This window comes from Peromyscus leucopus, chromosome 3, assembly GCF_004664715.2.
Source record: "Peromyscus leucopus breed LL Stock chromosome 3, UCI_PerLeu_2.1, whole genome shotgun sequence".
NCBI classification, from domain to species: domain Eukaryota; kingdom Metazoa; phylum Chordata; class Mammalia; order Rodentia; family Cricetidae; genus Peromyscus; species Peromyscus leucopus.
In genome coordinates, this window is record NC_051065.1 from 20,785,005 (window position 1) to 20,810,662 (window position 25,658).

Here is a 25,658-nt window from a genome sequence, read left to right on the forward strand (position 1 = left end):
CTTCTCAAAACCAAAAATAAAAAAAATTAAATTTTTTTTTTTTTTTTTAAAAGGGAGGAAAAATGCCCCCAAACACCAAACCAAAACAACAGAAGCAAACCCCAAACTTAACTAAGGCAAGAAAACTCCACAAAGGTCACCCTAAAGTTTCCCAGGGAGCTGAGCAGGTGCAGCCAGGCGAGCTTTGGCGGGGTGTTTGGACAGGAGTCGGCTCAGTCGGGTTCCCACGCCGTCATGTGCGGGTGTGCTCCGAGGCGGCGGCGCAGCCGGGCGGAGCCTGGGCTGCAGAGCCGGCGCTCGGGGCGGGGACCGGGCGCGGCCGTGCGCTCGGGGCGGGGAGCTGGCCCAGCGTCCCGAGCAGCCGGGCCAGGCCGGAGCCGGACCGCGGGCGGGTCCCGCGCCATGGGGCGGCTGGTGGCTCTGAGTTTGCTGGGCATCGGGCTGGCGCTGCTGGGTGAGCGGTTCCTGGCACTCAGGTAGGTGCTGCCGAGGACCCCGGGTCGCAGGTCCTCAGGTTGGAATGTCCCAGCAGCTTGTGGGGGCACCGGTGATCGAGCTTCCGCAGCTCGGGGAACCCGGCGGTGGGAAGAACTTTGGATCGCCACCGGTGTCCCATTCAGCCGTCCAAGCCCAGCTACCACGACCTAGAGACTTTGTGAAAAGTTTCCTGGCCTTTGCTGGTGGCTAAGGAAGTTGCTCTGCCTAGGCGGACAAGTGAGAGCTTTGCAAATTTCCCAAGGGCAAACCCAGTGCTTTAATTTGAAAACAAAACTATTACTCATGCGTGGACGCTCTAATTATACAGTTTCATTTCAGGTCACTGGTGCTGTTCTCAGCCGGAACCCATCCCTCCCCACCATAATAGTTGGGGAAACTTCAGCGCTCCAGTCTTGGCGCTGGAGATCAAAGACGCTTGACCGAGGCAGCTACTGTTCTTACATCATTTCCTTATTTATTCACCAGAGCTCCAGGAGCAAGAGAGAGCGATTGCTAGATTTTAACTACAGCGAAAACCTTCTGGGTAGACATCATGCTTTCAAATTACCAATTCAAACTTTCTAAGCCTCTTGCAAAAGAGTTCCAGAACAGTTGAGCGCCTACTCAGTAATAGGTACACTTTTGGCCCAGCTTCCTGTAGAGAACTGGAAACCCTAAGTGAAGTCCTTTCTGATACAGGAGAAAACTATCGTAACTGGCTATCCCAAACAGGAAAGTCCCTTTCTAGAGTTAAAGGGAAAAGATGCGGTCCTCGGAGGTGTTCTGGAAGGAGGAAGAACAATCTGACAGCTATGGTCGGTGAAGGAGACCAGCCCCTGTGGCAAGTGCAGAGCCAGCAAAGGGGCCATATTAGGGAAGACTGGGAGCAGCAACTACAGGGCAGCGTGAAGTCCGATGAGAAGGGCGGGGCAAACCCGGAGCGAATGTTTGAGGCTGCAAAGTTGGGCTCTCCCTGACAGGCAACAGGGAGGTGTTACTGCTTGTTGGTTGTTTAGTATCAAGCTGATCTAAGGGGTTGTGCATTGTACAAATGTGCCCGAAGCCGAGCAATGGATGTTAGGATATCCTGGAGCCCTGATGGCCAAGTGGCACCACGTGACAAATTCTAATTCAGTTGGTCCAGGTGGGGCCTAGGCCTTCGATTTTTTCTTTTCTTTTTTTAAAGGTGAAGTCTCGCTGTGTATCCTCTATTTTGAAGCCCAGTCTAGTCTTGAAACTCAGGATTCTTGGTCTCCTGACTTGCTGTTATTACAGGCACACACCACCACGATCCACAGGATTTTCTTTTCTTTGACGTATAGCTCTTCCCTAAAGATCTGCAGTGTAGCTCAGTGACACAGCACTTGCCCAGCATGCATGAAGCTCGGGGTTCCCGCCCCAGCACCACGCTACAAAATCAAAACACAGACCACACCCTTCTCTCGATAATCCTGTGTATTGTGTGCCGCGTCAGGGTTGAGAGCTACTGAACTGGACGTGGGGAAAACAGTTAAAGTTTCACAGAAGGCTGGAAACGATAAAGGAGACCCAGACTGCATCTCCAGGAATGAGCGGCAAGGCCAAAGTGATAGTACGGCTTGCAAGATAATTCCATGTCCCCTAGCTGCAGCTTCCTTCGCTTGGTGATAAGGCAGTGTGAAGAGTGTGGGGTGGGAGCCTTGAACAAGGAGGGGTGCTTATGCCCGAGGTAGGGAATGGCAATGTTGGCCTTCGTTGTAATGCTTCTGAAGAACATTCATGCATTCGATCAGTTTGGGCCATGTTTTGGTTTTGATCGATATAAGTATACATACTTATGGACTACAATGTTCATGTTTCAACATATAAGACCTATGATAAGCACAGCCATCACCTTAAGCACTTGCTCCATTTTTTGAGATGAAGATGGTAAAACTCCTTCCTTTCTAGTTGGAAGCATACACTATTGTTACTTACGGTCGCTGCTCTGCTGGAGACAGCACACCTCCTTTTATCACAGTGCTGTGCCCTCTGGCCAATGGCTCCGCCGCCACTGGCTCATCCTTAGCCTTGGGTAACCACTGTTATACTTCAACTTTTATCAGTTTTCACACTTATCTGTGAGTTTCCCCATTTTCCTTCCTTTTCTTCCTGACATCCTTCCTTTGCTGTCCTCAAACTCGCTCCCTAGACCAGGTTAGCCTTGAACTCACAGAGATCTGCTTGCCTCTGCCTCCTGAGTGCTAGGTTTAAAGGTGTGGGGCGCCGCCACCACCACAACTGGCTCCTTCCTGGCTCTTTAAGACAGGGTCTCTCTCTCTCTCTAGCCCAGACTGGCATCTGTGTCATGAAAATCTTGTTTCAGTCTCCTGAGGACTAGATTACTGACATGCAACACTTTGCTGCTCCGTCATCCTTTTCTCTCAATGAATAGCATAACATTGTATCCATTTTACATGTCTACCACATTGCCCTTTCCCATCTATCTTTGCTAGGCACTTAGGGAGTTTCCATTTGGGAGCTGTTGTGTATATGCTGAGAAGCTATCAGAACGCAAGTGTCTCTAGAGTCTGAGTTTCATTTCCTTTGGATATATATCCAGTACTGGGATTGCTGGATCCTATACGGTACTTCTACTTAAATAAATTTTAAGACATCTCCATATGTTTCCACAGTGGTGTAACATTTAACATTATCACCCACAGTTTCAAAAAAGAAAGAAAGAAAGAAAAGAAAAGAAAAGAAAAGAAAAGAAAAGAAAAGAAAAGAAAAGAAAAGAAAAGAAAAGAAAAGAAAAGAAAAGGAAAGAAAAGGAAAGAAAAGAAAAGAAAAATGTTCTCTTTCTGAACAGGGTGTGTAGCTCAGTGGTAGAGTGTCAGCATATGTGGGACCGTGTGTTAAATCTCCAGTCTAAAGATGTGCCCACTATTACTTTAGCTCCTTTTGGTAGCAGTCATTCTAACTAGTGAGACAGTATCTCTTGGAGAGCTCCATTTGCATCTTGTGACGATTAATGACATTGGTTATTTCTTCACAAGCATGTTGGCCATCACTTGTCTTCTAAGAAATCTCTACTCAGGGCTTTGGCTTATTTGGGTTTTTGTTTGCTTGTGTTGCTTGGTTTTGCTAATGCATTGTGCAAGTTTCTTACAGGTTTGGGCATTATCAAATGTATCTCCGATGCATCCTCCCTTTCCGTGGGTTGTGTCCCGAGTCTTTTGGTTGGTTGTTTCATTCGACAGAAGCTTTCCAGTTGGATGTAGCCTCTTGTTTCTGTTTCCTGTGCTTTCGAGGTCTTGAGACTTCAGTGATTTTGTGCCATCTGTTCAGCTCTCAGTATTAAGAATAAGACACAAAAATTCCTGGGCTCACCCAGTCATCACTAATGGTTAAATCATTAATATGTCCACGAGATGAATTTTTCTTAGTCATTAGTCAACGTTCCCCCTGCTCTTACTAACCTTAAAGTCCAACGTTTAAGTCCCTTTGAGTGACAAGTATAGTTACAGATTTATGAAAAGTAACACGGACCACAACTGACATGGCTGGGGAGATGACTACTGGTGAGTGCTTGGAGTGCAAGCCCAAAGACCTGAGTTTGAATCCAAAGTACTCCCATAAAAATCCGACAGGGCCGTGGATGCCCGTAACCCCAGGCTGGCTCTAGGTGATACGGTGGAGAGCAACAGAGGAAGAAACACGGTCCTCATATGATTTCTACATGTATGCACATGGGTGCATACATCCACATCCACACATCCACAAGGCGCGTGCACACACACACACACACACTGAATGCAAAGGGTAGATAATTTGCAACTTGTTGCAAACATTCTTTACAAAACCCTGACTGAGATAAACTTTTATGAATAGTGATTTTGTACCTTGTGACTTGGTGACTTTGTTGGAGAGTTGAAGCTCCAAATGGGATGATGTGAGAATAGGGCGGGGGAGATCAGTGTTGTGTAGTTAGATTGTTCCCTGTCCCAAACCCCCCAAAACAACCATGTTTACCAGTTAAGTTTGGGTTTCATATAAATAGAGAATCATTTCGTGTGTGTATATATGCTATATGTATGTTTGTATATGTATGGATTTGTGCGTGCACACACACTCAGAGGTTGAAGGTGGGCACTGAGTGCCTTCCTCAATTACTTTGTGCCGTATGTTTTGAAACAGGGTCTCTCACGGAGCCAGGAGCTCAGTGATTCCCCTAGCCTGGCTGGCCAGTGGACTCCATGGATTCCAGTGTCTCTGTCACCCTAGTACTGGGCTTTCAGACCTGTACTACTGTGTACAACGTTCACATGGGTGCAAAGGACCAAGCTCAGGACTTCATGTGGGTACAGGAAATACTTTACCAATGAGCCATCTCAGGAGCCCCCGTCATTCTTAGCAATGTACATATAACATTTTTAGTGTAAGCATGCAGTTTGCGATGACATCATTACACTAAGGACAGGTTTGACAAGGTACCCTGTATTAGTATGGTGACCATGTAACTGAAGGATAGCCTGAGTCTCCTGCCTGCAGTGTGGTGACAAGATCAAATGCAGCATGCTCCTCTCAGACTCTACTTCAAAGAACAGGGTGCTCCGAGCTCCCTGCTGGAAAGGCTTTTCAGAGCAAGCTGGCTGCTGTGTGCTGCTCTTTTTGCCCTAACTAGTCCCTTCTATCTGCTTACTCAATTATTAAAAATGGGACTTTGGCTGCCAAGCTATTTCTCTCTCCCAGGATGCCCACTTAAATTTCAGCTTGCATTTTAGATAAACAATGGATAAATTTTCCTTAAGTTTGTCCCCAATGGATAAATGTCATTGAAGTTGTCTTTTATCCCACTGAGCTGTAGCTGGCTAAGGTTCCCCGGGGAAGATGCTCCATTGCCACCCTTTCTGCCCCTCCCTTCTTGGGCAACAGAGGAGAAAGTAGAGTTGGGCTGGTACTCCCAGGCTAGTTGCTGTCTGTTGCAGAGACAGACATGGACGAGTCATGAGACTTTAGTACACCAGAGAACAAAGCGTGGCAAGGAACCCCAAGACACAAGTCTCAACAGTTTGCTTGGATGCTTGTACCTTCAAAACTTTAAAAAATGTTATTGTCATTTGCGTGTGTGTGTGTGTGTGTGTGTGTGTGTGTGTGTGTGTGTGTGTGTGAATGTGAATGCACTAGGAGGACACCTTCTGGGAGTTGGTTCTGTCCATCTACCTTAGGTTCAGGTCAAGACTGAGTAGCAAGGACTTCCTTCCACTGAGCCATTGCAGCAGCTGATGCCGGATGCCTTTTATCATATCTCTAACAGGAACGTTCTAGAGTTTCCTTCAGACCCCTTCAGAAGGGGCAGCCGTTTTGGTTCTGTCTTTGCCATCCTCCTCTTCATCATTTATTGTGTGACTGCAATGTGCTGCTCACTTTGTCCAGAGTCTAGATCTTCTCTCCCCAACACCACATAAAAGCCACAAATGTGAATGTCTGTCTATACACCCAGCACAGACTTGGAGTGAGGAGAAGGTAACCCTGAATGAAGCTCATTAGTAAGCTAGTTTCACTAATCAGTGAGTTCCAAGTCCAGTGGGAGCTCTTCTTTCAAAAAATTATGTGGACAGCCATTGAGGTAGACAACTGAGACTGACTGTTGGCCTTCACACATGCATGTACAGATACACACACATATACCCCCAACACACGTGCACCATGCATGCATGCACATGCATTCAATAAGAGTAGAACTTCTTTATGTTAGGTGATAAGTAAACTTTAAAAGGAAAAAAAATACAGGCTTTCATGTAGCCCAGGTTAGCCTCCTCAAATTTCCTATGTAGCCCGAGATGGATGGTCTTGGGCTTTAATGTCTAGTCTTCCTGCCTTCATCTGCTGAGTCCTGGAATTAAAGCTTGTGCAGGCAAGCCTAGTTTATGCCGAGCTAGGGACAGAACTCGGATTTGTGTGTGCCAGACTAGCCCTCCACCAGCTGATCTACGTACCCCAAAGGTACATTGATTGACACTTGAGGAGAACGTCCTTTTGCTTTTGTGCCTTCACTGTCTCCTTAGATAGATACTTCCCTTTCTCTAACTGGCCTGTAAATAACTGACTTCTGGAGAGATTAGCTGGTGAGTCCAACTAGGAATTCCTTAGGGCTGTATCTGTGCTCTTCAGTTTCTAGTACCCTATGGCCCAGTTCCCGAAAAGCTTCCTGGCTTCCCCGTGATTGAACGAAATTCCCCAGGTTTACATGCCTAAGAACAAATTTCAGTTACCTAGTGTAAGCATAGCAGGGCCATAAGGGCAAATTCCAAAGGGCTTTCTAAGTCTGTGTATAGAAGATAAAGCTCCCTTTCTATATACATGTGTACACAGAAGATAAAGCCCTGTCGACTTTTTTAAATTCAAAGGCAGTGAGATAGCTGGCGGTTGCAGGGCACCCTTTACCCAGAGCACATTGCACCATTGTGTGGCATGTCTTCCTGCCCCTTGTCTTCAGGTAGGATGACAACAGCCCTCTGTCCAGCTCCAGTCTAGGTAGGACCTGCTGTCTCCAGAAAGAAAAAGAGATTGATTTCCTGTTAATGATTGTCATTTAAGAATTCCTGGTTCATAGCCAGATAGCTCAAATCCATAGAAAGTGCTGCTTACCCTACACCCCGGACTCGTAATTTTACTTCTGTGTTCAGAGAATCCCATGGGACTCAAACAACTAGATTATTTGTATATTTGTGTGACTTAACCCTTCACTCTCGACTTGACATTCCCCGCAGGAGTGCAGAATGGCTGCACTTGAAGCAAGCAAGCATTGTGTGTGTGGCCCGGTTGTAGCTGGCTTTCTTGTTGTGTTGTCCCCACTAGGGAGAATTTTTTTTTTCCAAAAACTTAACTCCTTTGAATACACCTACATACAAGAAGGTCACAGGTCTTCCCACCTCTCCCGTGGGAAGACTGTGGAAGAAGCGTGAAAAGTGGAGGTGGTGTTCTGGGAAGCCATAGCACCTGGGGTAGATACAATATATAGAATATATATTTCAGTCGCTAGCAGGGGCAGAGAGCCCTTCCAGGGAAAATGGCTAGCAGTTACCAACTGGGGCAACTGGGCCGTGGAGGATTTAAGCAAATCTTCTCCTTTTCTAATAAAGGAGAGTCGGGGAAAATTCTCTGGTTAACTCAGTCACACTCAGCTTTCCTGTGACTCTACAGTATTATCACTAGATAGATTGCATCTATAGCAAAGGCACAGGGCACCTAACCTAGATGAAGATGCCCCTGTTTAGTAACAGTGCATCAGAACCTGCTACCTGGAATAAATTACATTTAGTTGCACAGTTTCTCAACTTAATAGTCCTCCAGCTTTCCTTTGAGAAGGTTGGTGAGGGTTGTTGCCATCCCTAGCTGTCTATGGTGTAGCAGGCTTCATCAGCAAGTTGTATAAAATCAGCATCCACGATGACACAGGACGATTACTAGAACCGGTTGATTAGATGCATTTCCACATGTCCACATCCCACAGTGTCGTCGTTGTCGGTGGCATCTGGAAGTTTTCTAGTCTCCTCCTTACTGTATTTGTGAAGAAGACTGAGACCTACAGGGAGCCACTGACCTGCCAGGGGTCATGGCTGTAGTACTGATAACCCAAGAACCCAGATCTCTCCACCCTTGTCTGAGAAAAGAACCGAGAGAAAAGTCACGGCTCTCAAACAGCTGCAAGGAAGTTTGCCTCGGTCTCTCTGAGTTGGTTTTATCGTATGTTAGATGGGGCTGATGGTACCCAGTTCACCGGGATAGTTGAAGAATTGAATGAATTCACTGAGGTATATCGGATAAAACAGCGACCAACGTAGATCCACGGCAAATTATAGCTATTTTTACTATTCCTTCCTTCAATCACCACGACCACTGGCATCATTTTTGTCGGTACTGTTCTTGCGACAGCCGCTTCAATTATTTATACCTCTTTTTGTTGTTGCTATTTGCTCTTAAACTGCTCTAGGAACATATAGGACTGAGATTCATTATATTCTATTGCATTCGCTTTAAAACTTTTATTTATTTAATGTATCTTTTATTGCCTTTACATACTCACAGAGTATTTATTTGCTTTATGGCTGCATTTCAAGGAATAGAATGTGATTTGATTGCATTATTTTTGTTTTGGCCCCAGAAAGATGGCTCAGAGGTTAAAGTGCCTCCTGTACAAACCTGACGTGTGAATTCTATCCCCAGAACCCATTAACGGTGGGAGAAGAGAACCCAATCCACAACAGTGCCCTCTGACCTCCACATACTGTAAGACCTGCTTGCACCCCCCAACACACATTATCCTCACATACATTCATAATACATTTAAAGCATTTTTCTGTAAACTTGACAGATGCTATGAACAGCCACGTGTAGTTGGCACCATCCCATAGGTTCTGGGTTATCTGGGCCCAGGCATCCTGTTGGCTAAGCCCCTTCCTCAGGCCTGGGAGGCAGAAGCTGTCGGAGACTGGGACAGGGGAGCACAAAACAAATTGCTACTTTGACTCTTAAATGTATGGCTGTGGAAACCACGTTGGAAGTGTAACATTCCCTGTGAGTTTGCAGGCTGCAGAACAGAGACAGAGGATGAGAACACAGGAGGTGGGTGCAGAAAACCACGAGTACGTGGCCTTCGAAATAAAAGTTTCCATGTGTGCTGGCCCAGACTGCCTGGCAGGCGTGGGGGGGAGCGGGTAAGGGAAGCAGGTGATAACCCCCTAGTCCCCAGCATTCCTTTATTATTACTGTGGAGTCTTCCTTAAACAACCCCACAACACACACGTGCACTTGAGCAAGTAATTCTGTTAGTTACAAACGTGACTGCTGTTCTCCAAACTTCCAATCCCCAAAAATATTATCAAAAGGATGGGGACTTTCTAACTCCTTAATAACTGTTTCTGAGCCTCTGCTGTGTGTCAGGCTCTGACAAATTGCTAGTATCTTTTAAAGTTTTTAATACTGGAAACATCCATGCATCACAGGCTGGTCTCAATTTCTCTACATCCTCTGAGGATGAACGCAGACTGCAGATCCTTCTGCCTCTACCTCCTGAGTGCTGGGACTGAAGCCATATGCCACCACACTGAGGAGCACACTCAAGGCTCTGTGCGAGTCAGAAAAGGACTCTACCCATGGTGCCCCATCCTCAGCCTTTTCTTTCTTCCTTTTTGAAATTGCATTCATATTTTGACTTTGTACATGTGCCAGGGTGAGAAGGACACCAATGTAGAGGCAGAGGACAACTTGTGATGCTTTCTCCTTCCGCCAGGTGAGTCCTGGAGATGGAAGTCAGGTGGCCAGGTTTAGCTGCAGGCACCTTTACCCACTGAGCCAGCTCACTGTGCACCCCACCTCCCCAGCCCTTTGGTAGCTCTCCCCACAGAGAGAAACTCACTGCCATTTTTCATCATTTGGATCCTCAGTAGAATGATGGGCTTCTGGCTGAACATCTGCCCTCCCTTCCCGAGATAGAGCCATGAGACTACAGAGCTGGTGCTCTGTTTATATTTTTCCAGGAAACTGCAAGCGTGTGCTATTTATTGAGTTCACAGCTCTGTCTTTCAACCCTGTCCATGTGGAGAACTAAGTGCTCCGTGCAATTAATGTTGTTTCTTGTGCTTTGTATGTTCCTACATGCATTTTCACGCCGTCTCTCTCATAATCCTTTATGGCTTGCTCTATGCCACTTAAAAACCTTTCTGAGATGAAGCAAGAAACAGATACACAAACAGTTCTCTTTTGTTTTCCACCAGGAACCGACTCAAAGCCTCCAGAGAAGTAGAGTCTGTAGACCTTCCAAACTGCCACTTGATTAAAGGAATCGGTATGTATGAGAAGATGCTTGCGGTTCACGGTACAGTCTGGTGCTCGCTGGCAAGTGCTGTCTATATCTCTGCTATATCATTCAACAGTTATTAGTACAGCTCGTTCTCTGGCCCATTCTTTTTGATCTTAGGTTTCCTGTATTTCTTCTTTCTTAGGCCAATTCATTGTGTATATGTTCATTGTTTGATTTCTGGTTCCCTTGGGGACGTCTTTAAATTGTTCATATAGTTATATAGTTAAAACTTTATATGCCCCCTGCAGTCTGTGTTCTGACGTCTTAGTGGTCAACCAGTGGTGGGAATTTGGGAGGAAGGTGTATTCTACATAAGTAGGAACAGTATTTATCTTGCTCACCATCCTGTCACCAACATCTCGTCTTCTCCCTGAAAAATTATTGGAAGATTTATTAAGGCAACTCCAGTCAGTAGGGCATGGGACTCTTAATTCCAGGGTCATGGGTTCATGCCTCACATTGGGTGCCAGATATTGGGGATTTATTAAGGCAACTCCATGTAGTTAAAAAGGAGGCTTATTTGGGGTAACTAACAGCCAGTAAAGGGGTTGGTTACAGGATCCAGGAGAGATGAAGCGCAGTCCAGCAGTGTTCTCTGGAGAACTCTGCTTGGTCTATCATCCAGCATCCAGGATAACAAGGAACCAAGAGACCTGGCACATCCGGATCTCCGGTCTTAACGGCTTCCATCTTGGCCCTGCCCCAGGGGCAGGTCATAGGTAGGCATGACAGTTACAAGAAGCCTCACTAGAGGTAGTACTTCCAGGTCAAAGCTGGAACAGCTATCCGCTTCATACAATTGATGCTTACTACTATTTATTGGGAACAACAACAGCAGCAGTGTGTTACTTACTTTTCTGTTGCTGTGAAGAGACACCATGACCAAGGCAACCTATAAGAGAAAACATTTAATTAGGGGCTTGCTTACAGTTTCAGAGTTAGTCCATGGCCATCATGACCAGGAGTGCAGAAGCATGCAGACCGCCATGTCACTGTAGCAGTAGCTGAGATCTCACATTTGAGCCACAATTTTCAGAAAGATGGGCCTGCTTTTGAAACTTCAAAGCCCACCCTTAGTTACACACCTCCTCTAACAAAACCACACCTCCCAGTCTTTTGTAATCACTTTCTCTAACTGGGAACCAAGCATTCAAACATACAAGCCTATGAGAGTTTTTCTCATTCAAACCATCAGAGGAGCAACGACAAACTCTTAATCTTCTTAGCTGTGAACACCACACCAAAGGGAGAGCAGATACTTAGGGTGGGTCCTGCCCTCCTGACTCTAGGTAGGATGTGGCATGGTGTCCAAGTCTCAGGGGCAGCTTCTAAGAGAAGCTCGGGTCTTCAGCAGCTAATGAGGGATCTGAACAGGCTCGGTGGGCCTCTCCACCTTCTCTGTAGTTTCCTCCAGGGCAGAGTCCCTGTCTTGTTGGTTTTTACCTTTGCCATCTACCAAAGTCCCCAGGAGTTAGTAGATTCTTAGTAATTACTTTTAACTTATCAGCAGGTGACAGAAATGCTGACTTTTCTTAACGGCAGCCCATGGTGTGATCAGAGATAGTCAGATGTCAGAACACCTTGTTTCCTGCTCTGGTCCTGTTACACACACTGCAGCATGAACATGGGCAAAGCTTGGGCTTCCTGTTTGTTGCTTATAATGTTGACTTTGAAGATTTTTAGACTCAAAACCTCTTGGGCTTTTTTAAAGAATTCTCTAAGAGCTGTAGGATGGAAGTAACATTGTGCCTCTTCTAGCCTTTGTGAGACAGCGTCTGGCCATGGGAGAGAGAGTTGGATTTTGCTCAAAGCAGATTAAAATTTATCTCATGCAGAAGTGTCCTGCTCCTTATAGCCAATAACACTGTTAATAAGTTTGAATATTTCTGAATCAGAGTTTTTCACTTAATGCTATGTTTTGGCCAATTTTATCCACATAACTACCTTCCTTTTTAATAGCTGAACACTACTCTCTGTGAGAAGTTCATATAAACATTTTGTGTTCAAATGCAATCTAAAGTGGCAAACAGAACAGTCTTCAGCAAACTTCATTCTTTCTCAGAGGCATCTCTAGAGATTCCCTCACAGACTTAGTGCACATGAAGGTAAATATATACATGCCTGTTGTCACAAATGGCGTCCTAATGAGCTGTTGTCCTTCCGGCAGCACCATGAATTGGAATATGTAGATCTATTTCTCAGGTTTGTACAGGTGTCTGTATGTACAGTTGTGTGTGTGTGTGTGTGTGTGTGTACGTGTGCTTGTGAGTGTGCTCCTGCACTCATTCACAGGTGAATGTGTATGTGGGGGGGGCATTTGTGTGTATAGGTGTGCAGACTACAGGACAAGCTCAGCTAAAGTTTCTTAGGTGCTATCTATCTTGCTTTTCTTCATTTTGTTTGGAGACAGTATTTCTAGATTGCCTAGACAGGATCAAACTCAGGTCCTTATGTCGGCAAGGCAAACACTTTATTACCTGAGCTACCGTGACCGTAGTCCCATGTCAGCCTTTCTTTTGTTGTTGTTTGGGGGGGTATGTTCATTTGTTTGCTTGTTTTTGTTTGAGATATAGTCTATGTAGCCCTGACTAGCCTGGAACTCACCACATAGACCAGGCTGGCCTCAAACTGCTTGTTTGGCCTCAAATCATAGAATATTTCCATGTTCTATGATTTATTTGGTAAGTTTCCTTTTAATGTACATTTGCTATATTGGGAGGCTTTTTGTTTCTTTAAATTTTTAAAAAGTATGTGAGGTAAAATGCAGAGTTCATCATTTTAACCATCTGAAGTATAAAATTCAGTAATGTTAAATGTATTTTCATTATCAGAGAACTTATACTTTATACCAGGCTAAACTGGAACTCACTTTTGTAGCTCAAACTGATCTTGAACTCATAAAAATTCTTCTGGGGCAGGAGGTGGTGGTGTACTCCCTTAATCCCAGAACTTGGGAGGCAGAGGCAGGCAGATCTCAGTGAGTTCAAGGCCAGCCTGGTCTACAAAGCAAGTTTCAGGATGGTCAGGACTGTTACACATAGAAACCTTGTTTCAAAACAACAACAACAACAACAAAATCTTTCTGCTCCTGCCTCGAAAGTACTAGTATTACAAGTATGGGTTCCCATGTTGGGCTTTAAGGCTAAAAAAAAAGTCTATTGTATATATGTGCCACATTTGTTTACCCATTGGGCTGCTAATTATAATCTCTTACCTTACCTTATAATTTCCTGCCCAGATTACAGAGCATTTCCAGAGGAATCTCATCTTAACCATTAATTCAGCAAAGGAATTCTACAGACTACCTTAGAAACAAAAAGGGGGGCAGGATATTTATTTTGCTTAAGGTACCTAATATTTTAAAACTGAAGAAATGCCCGATGTAGACTAGCACACCCTATTTCCAGGATATAAAAAAGGAGAAGAAAAAAGAGAAAAGGAAGGGGGAAAAGATGGAAGTGGGAAAGAGGAGAAAATCAAAACTGAACTAAATATCAAATTGGGAAAACCAGTAGCTGGTCAACCTTCCAACCGACTCTCAAGGGCAATTGTGCAAACATTTCCATTACATTCTTTCTGTCAAAGATATTATAGAGCTGCCTCAGTCTACAAAGTTATGCCTTATTATTAAATATTTACATGAAACAGATTAACCCTCAAACTTTCTAAGTAACTTACTTTATCCTGTTCAGTCAGAATATATAAGGAACATCAAATGAAACCTTGTTTGTTTACTATATGAAACACAAAGATTTCATATTCTTTTCCTTTTTTAACTTTTTTAATGATAAATGTTTATGTTTCTTTGGGGTACAGTATTATAATTTTATACATTTATGCAATCGGCAATGATTAAATCAAATAAATCAGATTTTCACCTCCTCAGATACTACTACTACTAAGTGTTGAACATCTTCAAACTTTCCCGTCTTTGTTATTTTAAAGGACCGAGCTTACTCTACTGTGCTATAGAACATCAGGACAACGTCCAACCCTATTTTGGCACTAATTGTTCAGTCTGCTATTCTCCTGCCTCCTTGACTTCCCAGCATCTAGTGGCCTATGTTATAGTCTCTATTTCTGTGTGACAAACATTTTTTTAGCTTCCACGACTGAGTAAGAACAGGTTACCTCTTTTCTTTCTGAACCTGGTTGTTCTGACAACACAAAATCTTCCAGGTCTAGTCTTGTTGCTGCAGATGAGAGGAGACTGTCCTTTGCCTCTTCATTTTTGTTGTAGAGAGGTTTTTGGTTTGGTTTTGGTTTTGGGGACAGGCTCATGGTGTAGCCCAGGTTGGCCCAACAGTTATTGTTTACCTCCATCTAGCCTCAAACTCATGAGCTTCCTGCCTCAGCTTCTTGAGTGCTGTGATTACAGCTGGCTCAAGATTTCATCCTTTTGTAGTAGAATAATATTCTAATATAACTACAAATGAGGTCTACCAAATTTGTTAAGTCTACATCCATGGGTGGACATCTTGATTGAGTCTATCTCTTATCATTGTAAGTATCGCTGCAAAAATAGCATAGTCATACAGATATGTCTTTGATTTAATGGCTTCAATTCTTTGGATATCTACCCAGTCGAGGGATTGCTAGATCATAGGTAGTTTGCTTCAGTGAACCTCTGCACTGCTGTCCACAATGACTATATTATTTACACACACACACACACACACACACACACACACCACCACCACCACCACCACCACCACCACCACCTGCAGCAGGTAAGACTTCCCCTTTCTCTGCATCTGCACCAACATTTCTTACTTTGGGGGTCTTTTTAATTAGAGCCATTCTAGAGAATTGAGATATATCTTATCTTACTGTAGTTTAGACTTGCACTTCCTTAATAATTAGATATTCAACTTTTTTGTTGGCTCTTTGTATGTCTTCTTTCTATAAATGTTTACTGGGGACAGTAAACATTTTTGTTTACTGCCCTTTTTTTGCCCATTTTTCAGCTGGATTTTGTATTTTGGTGGTTTGGTTTTGCTCTGGGATTATCTGAATTTTTTATGCATTCTGCACACTAACTCCTTTTCAGATGAACAGCTGATGCATGTGTCCTCCTGTTCTTTGCCTTTTCTCTTCACCTCTCTGAAAGGTTCCTTACAAAAATCAGTGATCATCGTTGCTCTTTCGTTTGTATGTTTGTGAGTAGATACTTAACAGAGGGACTTCTGTCTTTAGGAAATGTTTCAAGTTTTGGTAATGATCACTGAATTACCATCAAGTGGACAAAACTGATAATGCCACCAATGTATAACCACACTAAGTCCCAACAGCATTTATAGTAATTTCCCAGCAAAAGCCAAGTCTCTGTGTTAGCACAGAGTTTCTGTGCAGGTGCGCTGCTGACCCCACGTTCTTTTCATGTCTTTCTCATGAGTCTGTCCCCTTTTCTTCATTGATGTCTTTGTACTTTCCTAGCTCCTTCTCCCTGCTCTGAATAGTCCTCATGGGGCTTCTTACTACCATCCAGAGGTCTAAGGGGAGCACCCAGACTCAGGATCAAAAGCCAAAAGGCAGGCCGACTTGATTTCTGCTGGATGATGCAGCCAGTCCTAAAACTGAAGGTTTTGTGGAGTCCCAAGTAATCCAACAACTTACTTTATCCTGCCTCCTGGCAAGAAGAGAGAGAGAGAGAGAGAGACAGACAGACAGACAGACAGACAGACAGAGACAGACAGAGACAGACAGAGACAGACAGAGAGAGAGAGCCTCAGAACTGGTCTGGCAAGACCCAAGAGACATCTATGAAGGGCGTTGGACAAGAGTGGGAGGCAGGGTCACTGAACTCTTTAGTTACTTTTGCTATCGAGTTAATAATTGTCACATTATTAAACAGCCCTTGGCTCTGTGAAGACCACCTTCTGTGATTTTCAGTCTCAGAGAAGACAACAGGGCACAATCGGACACATTACTGGACAAACTGCCAAATGTGTTCCTGTTACAGCTCACTGGAATGGAGCGTGCCTCTGAGGAAAACAAGCCCAGTAGCATTTGTATTCTGAACAGGCATCTGTCTGCGTTTGTGACCTTTATGTTGTGATGTGTGTGAGCTGCTGTCTGGAATTGGAGAGAAGGGGGAGATGTGTCACCTATGCCCCGTCTCCTGAAGTGTTTAATGCCTCTGAGGCTCTTCAGAAGCCAACAGAGCGGAGACGATAAGTGATTAGAAGCACATTTGGGATACATTTTTGGATCTAATTACAATTGTGCTTTTTTTTTCCCATTCTGTTTTGTTTTTGCTCTGTGGTTAGAACACACCATATGAACATTTGCTGAGTGCCATGTTAGCAATGTGTAATGGATAATAAAACCTCTGGGTATAAATATTGACAGCAGGTGCTTGTCCAATGGTCTTTGATTACAAGGAATAAGTGTGTTGGGCCAACATCCCCATGGACACAAAAACACCTTTTTGTGGTAGGCACAAGGATAAGGATGAACTATTTGGGAAGACTTTAGTAGTTGTCTTGAGACACTTAACACTAATCCATTCAAGAGTGGAGACTCCGTCCTGCTAGTGCTCTGTCCCCATCACACACACACACACACACACACACAGTGCTATGTTCATCATCACTGGAAATGAACTCTTTGTAATTCTTAAGTGTTTTAGATGTATATCTGTCACATACCATGTCATAATGTCTGCCAATCAATAATAGGTATTAACCATGTACCATACAAGATGCGTATTTTCTGTGATGAAGAAGTCGGTTTACTACTTACTGAATTTTTAAATTCCTCCTGGTCTATCTTATAGGCAAGCTTTCACATACTGACAATTTCATGTAATACCAGCATCTACATAATCAAAAGTATAATGCCAAGAACAGGTTAGGTTGAGCTTAGCTTAAGACTCAAAATAATCTCCTTTTCCAAAAGCTAGACGTTCAGAGTTATAGACTAAGACAAAATTTTTAACTTCTCAATCACTGCACTCCATTCTCCTGAGTTTGTTTTGGGTTTAGACCTTTTGTCATCTGCTCCACAATCCACCTGTGTGAAAAATAGACAAAGAAGCCCAAGTCAATGAAATACAGAGTTAAATTTCTTTTTTTTCCTTTTTATGACACACAAGAATCTGAGAGCTAAAGAGTCCAGATAATAATTCAGATATTGTACATTATTTTTAAATGTAGTACCTTTTTTCTGAGTGATTGGCATAGGCACCAGAGTAGTGAATCAAAAATTTGGAAAGAGGTAGGGTATGGTGATATAGACCTGTAATCCTGAAACTTGGGAGGCAGAGGCAGAAGGAACACCATAAGTTCAAGGTCACCTTTGTCTATTTTGTGAATTTCAGACTAACTTGAGCTACAAAGTGGGACTAAAAATAATAATAATAAATAACAACAACAACAACAAATAGTCAGGCTACAGTAACACATATGTCCCCTTTTGGTTTTGTTAAGGGCTAAATCACTGTCAGAAAGTTACAGTAGTTAAAGAAGAGTTTGTTTTGATTTTTCTATTACATGGTAGTCTAGCAAAGGTAGTCAGAGTGATCAGATGGCTGCTTTGTATGTCAACGTTCACGAGCAAAGGTTAATGATGTAATAAAATTCTCTCCAACATATTGCTTCCATTTTTGTCCAAGATTACAACCTCATTTGTTGGCATTTCAGCGCAGGAATGGGTAGGAAAGAATGTACATAGGTTTTTCTTTTTTTTATCTTATTTTGCCGAATGGTTGTGTATATCTTCTACCCTCATGTCCTATTGACCTGAACTTACACACGTGGCCATCGATGTCAGCAAGAAATTGTGGTGGCTGTGTTGTCATTGTCTGTTGCTAAGAGGGAAGCAGGAGGTGGGACCAGAAAACCACTGGCCTTCCCTGACACAGATGATTGACAGCTGCTGAAATAACAAGAAATAGGGGAGTGTGGATCTAGGGAAGAGCTGGCCTTCTCTGACGCAGACAGACAGTTGGTGACGTGAGAAGAAGGGTCTACGCCGATGTGCTAATTGAGAAGAATTTCTAGAGAAAGGGTTTTAAAGAAAGCTTCAAGATTTGAGCTGGTGATGATTTTAGTAAAAAGCATGAAAGCAAAAATTTGGGGAGAAAACCTCAGATTTGGAATTGTCCATGACTGAGCTTACAAAGTGAAATGTATGTATGTATGTATGTATGTATGTATGTATGTATGTATGTATGTATCTATCTATCTATCTATCTATCTATCTATCTATCTATCTATCTATCATTCTATCTATCATTCTATCTATCTATCTATTATTAATCGATCATTGTGTGGAAGTCAGAGGACAGCTTTGGGGAGTAGGTTCTGTAGGCCCCAGGATTCAAATTCAGATAGTTCGGCTGTGTGACAAGCTCTACCCGCTGAGTAATCTTGCCGCCTACATGTGATTTTTTAGGGAGAACCAGGTTGTGGTTCAAACAGAAAGTTCACTAAATAACAGGCTGATACTCATAGGTCATAGCAAAGGACTCCAATCCCACCTTCCCAGTTGGAGACATTGATTGATTGGTTGGTTAACTGACTGATTGACTGATTGATTGATTGATTTACAATCTGCTTAATGTTTCTGAGGCTTCTCTTCTTATATAGAAAAATATGAGAAAAGGATACTGCTTCTCAGTATTCTGAAATTATGGGAAATTATGGAAATTCCTTACAAAGAGCTCGTAGTTTGTAAGCACTGAATTCCATTAGCAGCTATGTCTGCTGATATTACTATTGAGTCAGAGAAGGGAGAAAGTTTCTTCCTGAAGAAATGATTTCACTTGGAGCCATTGGAGGGTGATGGGAGCTGATAAAAACTGACTGTGGTATTAGCTCTAGACAAGGACATGGGAAAGTAGATCTGGAAAACGTTCCAAAATAAGCAAGACACAAAGTTCAATTTCCTCACTGGAGTGGGGCCATAGGATTAAACCGGGGATAAAAAGGTACAATGTGGCTGAAATGAAATGTCTTTGAAATTTGTGTACTTAGTTATTAATGCATTACTGGCATTTGTAGAAACTTGTATTTTTATCTTGTTATTGAGTTATTTGTTCATTTACTTATGCATGCATTTAGATTGGGGGTTGAGGGTTGAACACAGCCCCACACACGCCAGGCATGAATCCCGTTACAAGGCTATTCCTGTTGCTTGTAGAAAGTTTGAAACGTGAAAAGAATAAAGTAATAAAACTCGCTCAACCTTCTCCCACTCAAGAAACAGTGCTGATGTTTTTGTTATCCTTTTTTATATGCATGAATATGTACATGAAGTTAAATTTTCTTAAATGATTTTCAGGGAGGAAAGTCAATTGAGTTTCTACTACATGGGCTCAGAAAAAAAAAATCCTTCAGCTGGAATTACATGTGTGTTTCTGTGTGTCTGTGTGCACATGTATGTGGGCCACCTGAGGCCAATGATAGTTAACTCCTAAATTGATTTAAACATTGTGAGAGTCTCTCTCTCTCTCTCTCTCTCTCTCTCTCTCTCTCTCTCTCTCTCTCTCTCTCTCTCTTTCTGTTTTTTTTGAGACAGAGTTTCTCTGTGTAGTTTTTCGCCTTTCCTGGATCTCGCTCTGTAGACCAGGCTAGCCTCGAACTCACAAAGATCCGCCTGCCTCTGCCTCCCGAGTGCTGGAATTAAAGGCATGTGCCACCACTGCCCGGCTCTCTTTTTTTCTTTCAACTCAAGCATGAGCTTCGTAGATGATAATAACTACATAGTATCTAATGTCAAAAGTTGAACATACCAGGATATTTGGTGGTTCTTAGACATTTGGAGTTTATCACAGCCCCTTGCATGAATCTGCTATAAATCAAGAACCCTTGTCACAGAAAAGTTCTCATCTGCAAAATAAACAAGACATTTTTCAGTGTGCAGAACTTCAGCATACTCATAGATTTCCCAACGCCTATCTGTGGCCCTCCAGGGACCCAAGGTCCCCCCCCACCACTAGAACATGCTTAAGCATCTTTTGTACTAAGACTTCCTTCTGAGGAGCTGACAGGGGCTCACTGTTATAAAGTAAACTTCCTTGTGCTCTCAATTAGGTTTTTTTGCTTTTCTGTTCTATGATCAGGTAAGAGATACAGGGGGGCAAAAGCCACCTATGGGCAGGGTCATGAATCAAAACCGGAACAGAGGCATAAATGCTTTTTGGTTTTGACAGCCTAGAAATTTTCTCAGCTGTAACCTTTGGAGTGGTCTTAAGGAGGAAGATTAGATCTTGTGGACTGAAAGAATGAGTCATGATTTGGCTTAATATAAGCCATTTTTATCCCTTTCTTGTGTTTGGATCTCTATTATCTGTCTGCGAAATGTGTAGAGTGAGGCCGTGGGGAAGGTCTTTCGCCTAATTCTTTGCTATACTGTGTGGAGGTTACTGCCGACAGTCAATAACAATCAATAGTAATTGTAGCCTGGCCCAGGGACTGGAATCAGAAGCTGTGGTGGGCATAAGTTTACCGCACTTGTCATTCATTTTATTTTGCTAGTTTTCCCTATAACTTTAAGATTAAATTGGAAGTTTTATTTGCTTATGAGAACAAATAGCCACTTTTTCTTTTCCATTTTTTTTTTTTGAGAGGGAGTATGTAATCCCAGGTGTTTTCTCTCTGTTAATGAGAAAAATGTCTTTTTGCTGCAGACTGAATGAGCAGAGAGGGGGACAGGAGATTTGCATGGTTAAATGACTGTGGGCCCTTCCTTGTGGAAGTAATATTCCCCTGTTGTCAATTACTTCTGCATAGACATCTGGATGTTTACCCTACAAGTGTGCAGATGTCAACTTGTTCTGTATCGAACTTGAAAATGTGGTGATAACTTGACTTTGATTTGAGTAAACATAAAATATCTAGCATTTAAAGTCAGAAGTTCACTGTGGGAGAGAGTTTAGACTGACATTTATTAAAAACAATAGTGCTTTGGAAAAGAAATTGGAACCATCCCTAAAGAAATAGATAAAGTAAACAAAGCCACAGTTATGCTATCTTAAACCAATAGCCAAGTTTGATAATGACATTTATCTCCTCCTTGAACTTGCAGAAGCTGGCGCTGAGGACATTGACATTCTTCCCAATGGTCTGGCTTTCTTTAGTGTGGTGAGTAGCATCTTCTTGTCCCACATACAGTCTGACACAGACCAGGCTGTTCATTTAAGTACATAGAGTAGAAACAGATTTTAAATTCCTCACCTCTCAAAGTAAATTCGGAGAAAAAGACAGGGCAGGTTGGATTGAGCAGTGTCCTTCAGCTTTTCCGAGTGCAGAGTTGAAGAGTCTCTGCTAACTGATCAATTGCCTTTTGTCTCCCAGTTGCATAGTCTAGTCTACAGAATGAATTCCAGGATGGTCAGGGCTATACAGAGAATCCCTGTCTTGAAAAAAGAAAATATAAAAATAAAAACAAAACAAATATTTGAAGCAGAGGGATACTGGAATAGTTGAGGCTGTTACTGTAATTACAAATAGTTATCACACTCTATGTAGTGCTACCTGGTGATGGAGACACATTACTGTTGAGAGACATGAGTGAAGAAAGAGGATTATTAACTGCTGGCACAGGGTTGGTATGAAGTACGGACACAGTGGTAGTTTATTCTCCTTCTTGGGCCAGCCAGCGTGAAAGTAGGCAATCACAGATAGATGTTAAAAATTAAGAATTTCTTATGTCCATTTTTGGGCATAACATCAGTCTTTATTATGAGTGTTTTTATTGTGCCCTTAAATTTACGTAAACTGTGACTACATTGCATTAGTAAACTGCATACAGTGGTGAGTTCTCATACAGTTTATTATCACCAGTAAGGCTTCCCTTAAGAATAGAAGGAGGACTCTGCATCTTATAGTTAGCCAGATAACCCAGACCATCTCTGCAAATGGGTAAAAGCTGTTAGTACATTCAAAACTCACTCAGTTAAAAGTCCCAAGGGAACTGGAAATAAGAGGAATCCCCAGAAACTAACAGCAAGCACCATTCTTTTGGGCGGCAGTGGCGGGGTGTTTCAAGACAGGGATTCTCTGTGTAACAGGCCTGGCTGTCTTGGAACTCACTCTGTGGACTAGGCTAGCCTTGAACTCACCTCTGTCTCACAGACTGCCTCTGTCTCCCTCGTCCTGGGATTAAAGATATGCACCACTACTGCCCAGCTAGCAAGCACCATTCTTTATTATTATTATTATTATTATTATTATTATTATTATTATTATTATTATTTAATTAAGAAATGTTTCTTTTCATTTTACATACCAACCACAGATGCCCCTCTCTTCTTTCCTTCTGTTCCCCCCAACTTCTTCCCCCCAACCCATCCCACATTCCCCTCTCCAACAAGGTAAGGCCTCCCATGGGGAGTCAGCAAAGCCTGGTACATTCAACTGAGGCAGGTCCAAGCCCCTCCCCACTGCATCAAGGCTGAGCAAGGCATCCCACCATAGGTAATGGGCTCCAGAAAGCCAGCTCATGCATCAGGGATAGATCCTGATCCCACTGCCAGGGGTCCCTTAAATAGACCAAGCTACACAACTGTCTTGCTTATGCAGAGGGCCTAGTCCAGTCCCATGGAGGCTCCACAGCTGTTGGTCTAAAGTTTGTGAGTTCCTATGAGCTTGGTTCAGTTGTCTCTTTAGATTTCCCCATCATGATCTTGACCCCCCCTTGCTCATATAATCCCTCTTTCCTCTCTTCAACTGAACTCCTGGAGCTCAGCCTGGTGTTTGACTGTGGATCTCTGCATCTGCTTCCATCAGTTGCTGGATGAAGGCTCTATGATGACAGAGTAGTTACCAATCTTATTACCGGGGTAGGCCAGTTCAGGCATCCCTCTCCACTATTCACAAGCACCATTCTTAACAGTAAAGTGTAAACCATATTCCCATTGATGTTCAAGAGGATGGCAAAGTGTTGTACCCCAAAATGATTGCCAGTCAACTGGAATACCAAATAACCTAATACAACAAGAAAAAGAAATGTGAGGTAGAGACCAAAAAGACAGAAATGGCCATTATTTTCAGATAATGTGAGCCTCTGCTTTTTTTTAAACAACCCAGAGAGTCAATTAATAGACTGTTAGTAATTAGAGAAGATGTGGGCTCAAAATGAACATATAAAATGCCAGAGCTTTCCCCACGCTATACCAAAGACCAAGTGATCGGCCATGTTCTATTCAGACACAGGTACTCACTTGGTGGTTAAGAAGTAGTATGTTGGGGGGGGGCATTGGTACCAGAATACATAATAGACATCAAAAGAACAAAATAGAGAGTCCCCTAACAGGCCAATATGAAAATGATGGTTCGGGACAGGGCAAAGGAGACACTATGGATTGAGTTATTTGTCATGCTCCAGGTCCTGGGCTCTAGCAGGAAATAGAAAAGAGTCCTGGCTTATGTTCCTACCATTCTGGTCGAGATGAGATAAAGATGGGGCAGTGGAGAATGACGGTTCTGGTGAGTGCGGCATCATGCTGTCATTTTGGGAACGGAGATGAGAGCTGTGTGGTTCAGGACATTGCCCTGAACTCAGGTGGATGAGAGTGTGAATCTTGCCCATTTGCTGAGAAGAGACTTGTGCATGGCAAAGACAGTACACAAGCCCCGAGGATTGGGCAAACAAGCTGGGTGGAGGTGGTAATCTCACCACCGTATATGCTTCTCCCTTGCCCCATGCAATGGTATCTACCACCTAGTACTCACGTAGGCATTAATATGTATGCATTCAAGTGGCACTGTCGGGATGGAGAAAAGGAAGCCAGAGGAAGGGGGAAGGCCAGGTCAAGTGGATGTCGCACATGGAGGCTGCCTCACTGGAAATGTGACATCTGGAATAAATGTAGATAAACTGAGGGATGGAGCCCTGCATATCTGCAGGGAAGCATTCCTGGGCAGTGGTTCTGTGAGTAAACTCTGGTGTGAGAACATGCTTGCTTATCAAGAAGGGTCAGGAGACATGTATGCCTAAGGCATTATGGGTATGAAAGAAAGTCATGGGATGAGATGAGAGATGGGCATGGGAGGTAGGGAGGGTGAGAAAGACCTGTCACAAAGAGCCTTCAAGCCATCCTAAAATCTTTTCTTGTAAAAAGACTGAGGTGGGAAGCCATTAGCCTTTTGGTTAAAGGTGTGTCATAATCTGCCACAATCTGGATGCAGAGGGAACATAGACATCAGGAAATAAAGGCCGAAGCAAAGGAGCTGTTTCCCTGGTCCTGAAATGCCAGTGGGGGTAGCCATGGAGGAGTGGAGTAAACTACCCATCTCTGTATGAAGGGATGTCTTTCAAGGTAACACCAACAGACTTCACTGACCAGTTGTCTGCCCTGCTCAAGCCTTCCAGCCTCTTGCAGAGTGCAGGCCCGGGATGTGAGGGTTTTCACAGTTCATATGTGACCCTCTGCTCTCCTGACCCTCAGCTCTGCCTGGAGTCTCTCAGTCCACCCCCTGTTTGGTAGCTGTTCCAGAGAGCCAATCTGAATCATCTGTCAGAGCTCAACAAAATGATCTGTTGTTTATCTTTCCAGCTCCCAGGTCTCTTTCTTCTTTTGTTCTGTTTCCTTGGTGCGCCTACCTGTCCACCCCACCTTTTTCTTTCTATCTGTGGCTGCTTATCATTCATGTGCAGTACATACCTGACTCAAGAGGGTGCTTAAGCCTCTGTGTTTCATTTTTTCCTCCCACTGTTTCCAAAGGGCCTCAAGTTTCCAGGGCTCCACAGCTTTGCACCAGATAAGCCTGGAGGAATACTGATGATGGATCTCAAAGAAGAAAAACCCAGGGCACTGGAATTAAGAGTCAGCTGGGGCTTCGATCTGGCTTCATTTAACCCGCATGGCATTAGCACTTTCATAGATGGTGGTAAGAGCTGATGAGCTACCGAGGTGAAGAAACACACAGTGCTCAGTGGGGCGCTGTGGAAAATAACCTTGAAACACACACACACACACACACACACACACACACACACACACGAAGGGGACAGTGACCTCATGAAACAAGCCTGTGTTCTTCCCATCAGCCGCTGGTTCACAGGTCTCCTAGGCTGGCAGTGCACTCTGCTGCATTTTGAAATATCTAGCAATTAACAACTAAAAGAATGTTTAGATGTCCTGACCTTTTCATATACCTGTGACGACTGCATTAAAAAGAGCTGGGTCTCCCATTGAGCCTATGAACACATTCTGTATATAGAGTGGGGGCCACTCCTTCTTAAAGGTCAGGGGACCAGTGATCAGGATTAATGCCAGGCCAATGGTAGCCGGAAGGTCTAGAAAAAAAAAAAAAAAAAAAAAAAAGATCTGGTAGGGTATTGAACAGCTTGTGCCTTCAGCCTTCCCATGCCTGTGGTATTCAAGTGTCAGTGCCTGCCCCCGGGT

At 43.5% G+C, this 25,658-nt stretch overlaps 1 protein-coding gene across 1 annotated transcript in view; it reads left to right on the forward strand.

Annotated features, from left to right (window-relative positions):
- The first annotated feature begins 327 nt into the window (after positions 1-327).
- Pon2 (paraoxonase 2) overlaps positions 328-25,658 on the forward strand; it is a 32,870-nt gene continuing 7,539 nt past the window's right edge. The window contains exons 1-4 of the mRNA XM_028869824.2: positions 328-476; positions 10,218-10,288; positions 21,335-21,390; positions 24,975-25,140. Coding sequence (XP_028725657.1) covers positions 403-476; positions 10,218-10,288; positions 21,335-21,390; positions 24,975-25,140 — 367 coding nt within the window. The 5' untranslated portion in view covers positions 328-402. The remainder of the gene's footprint in view (positions 477-10,217; positions 10,289-21,334; positions 21,391-24,974; positions 25,141-25,658) is intronic.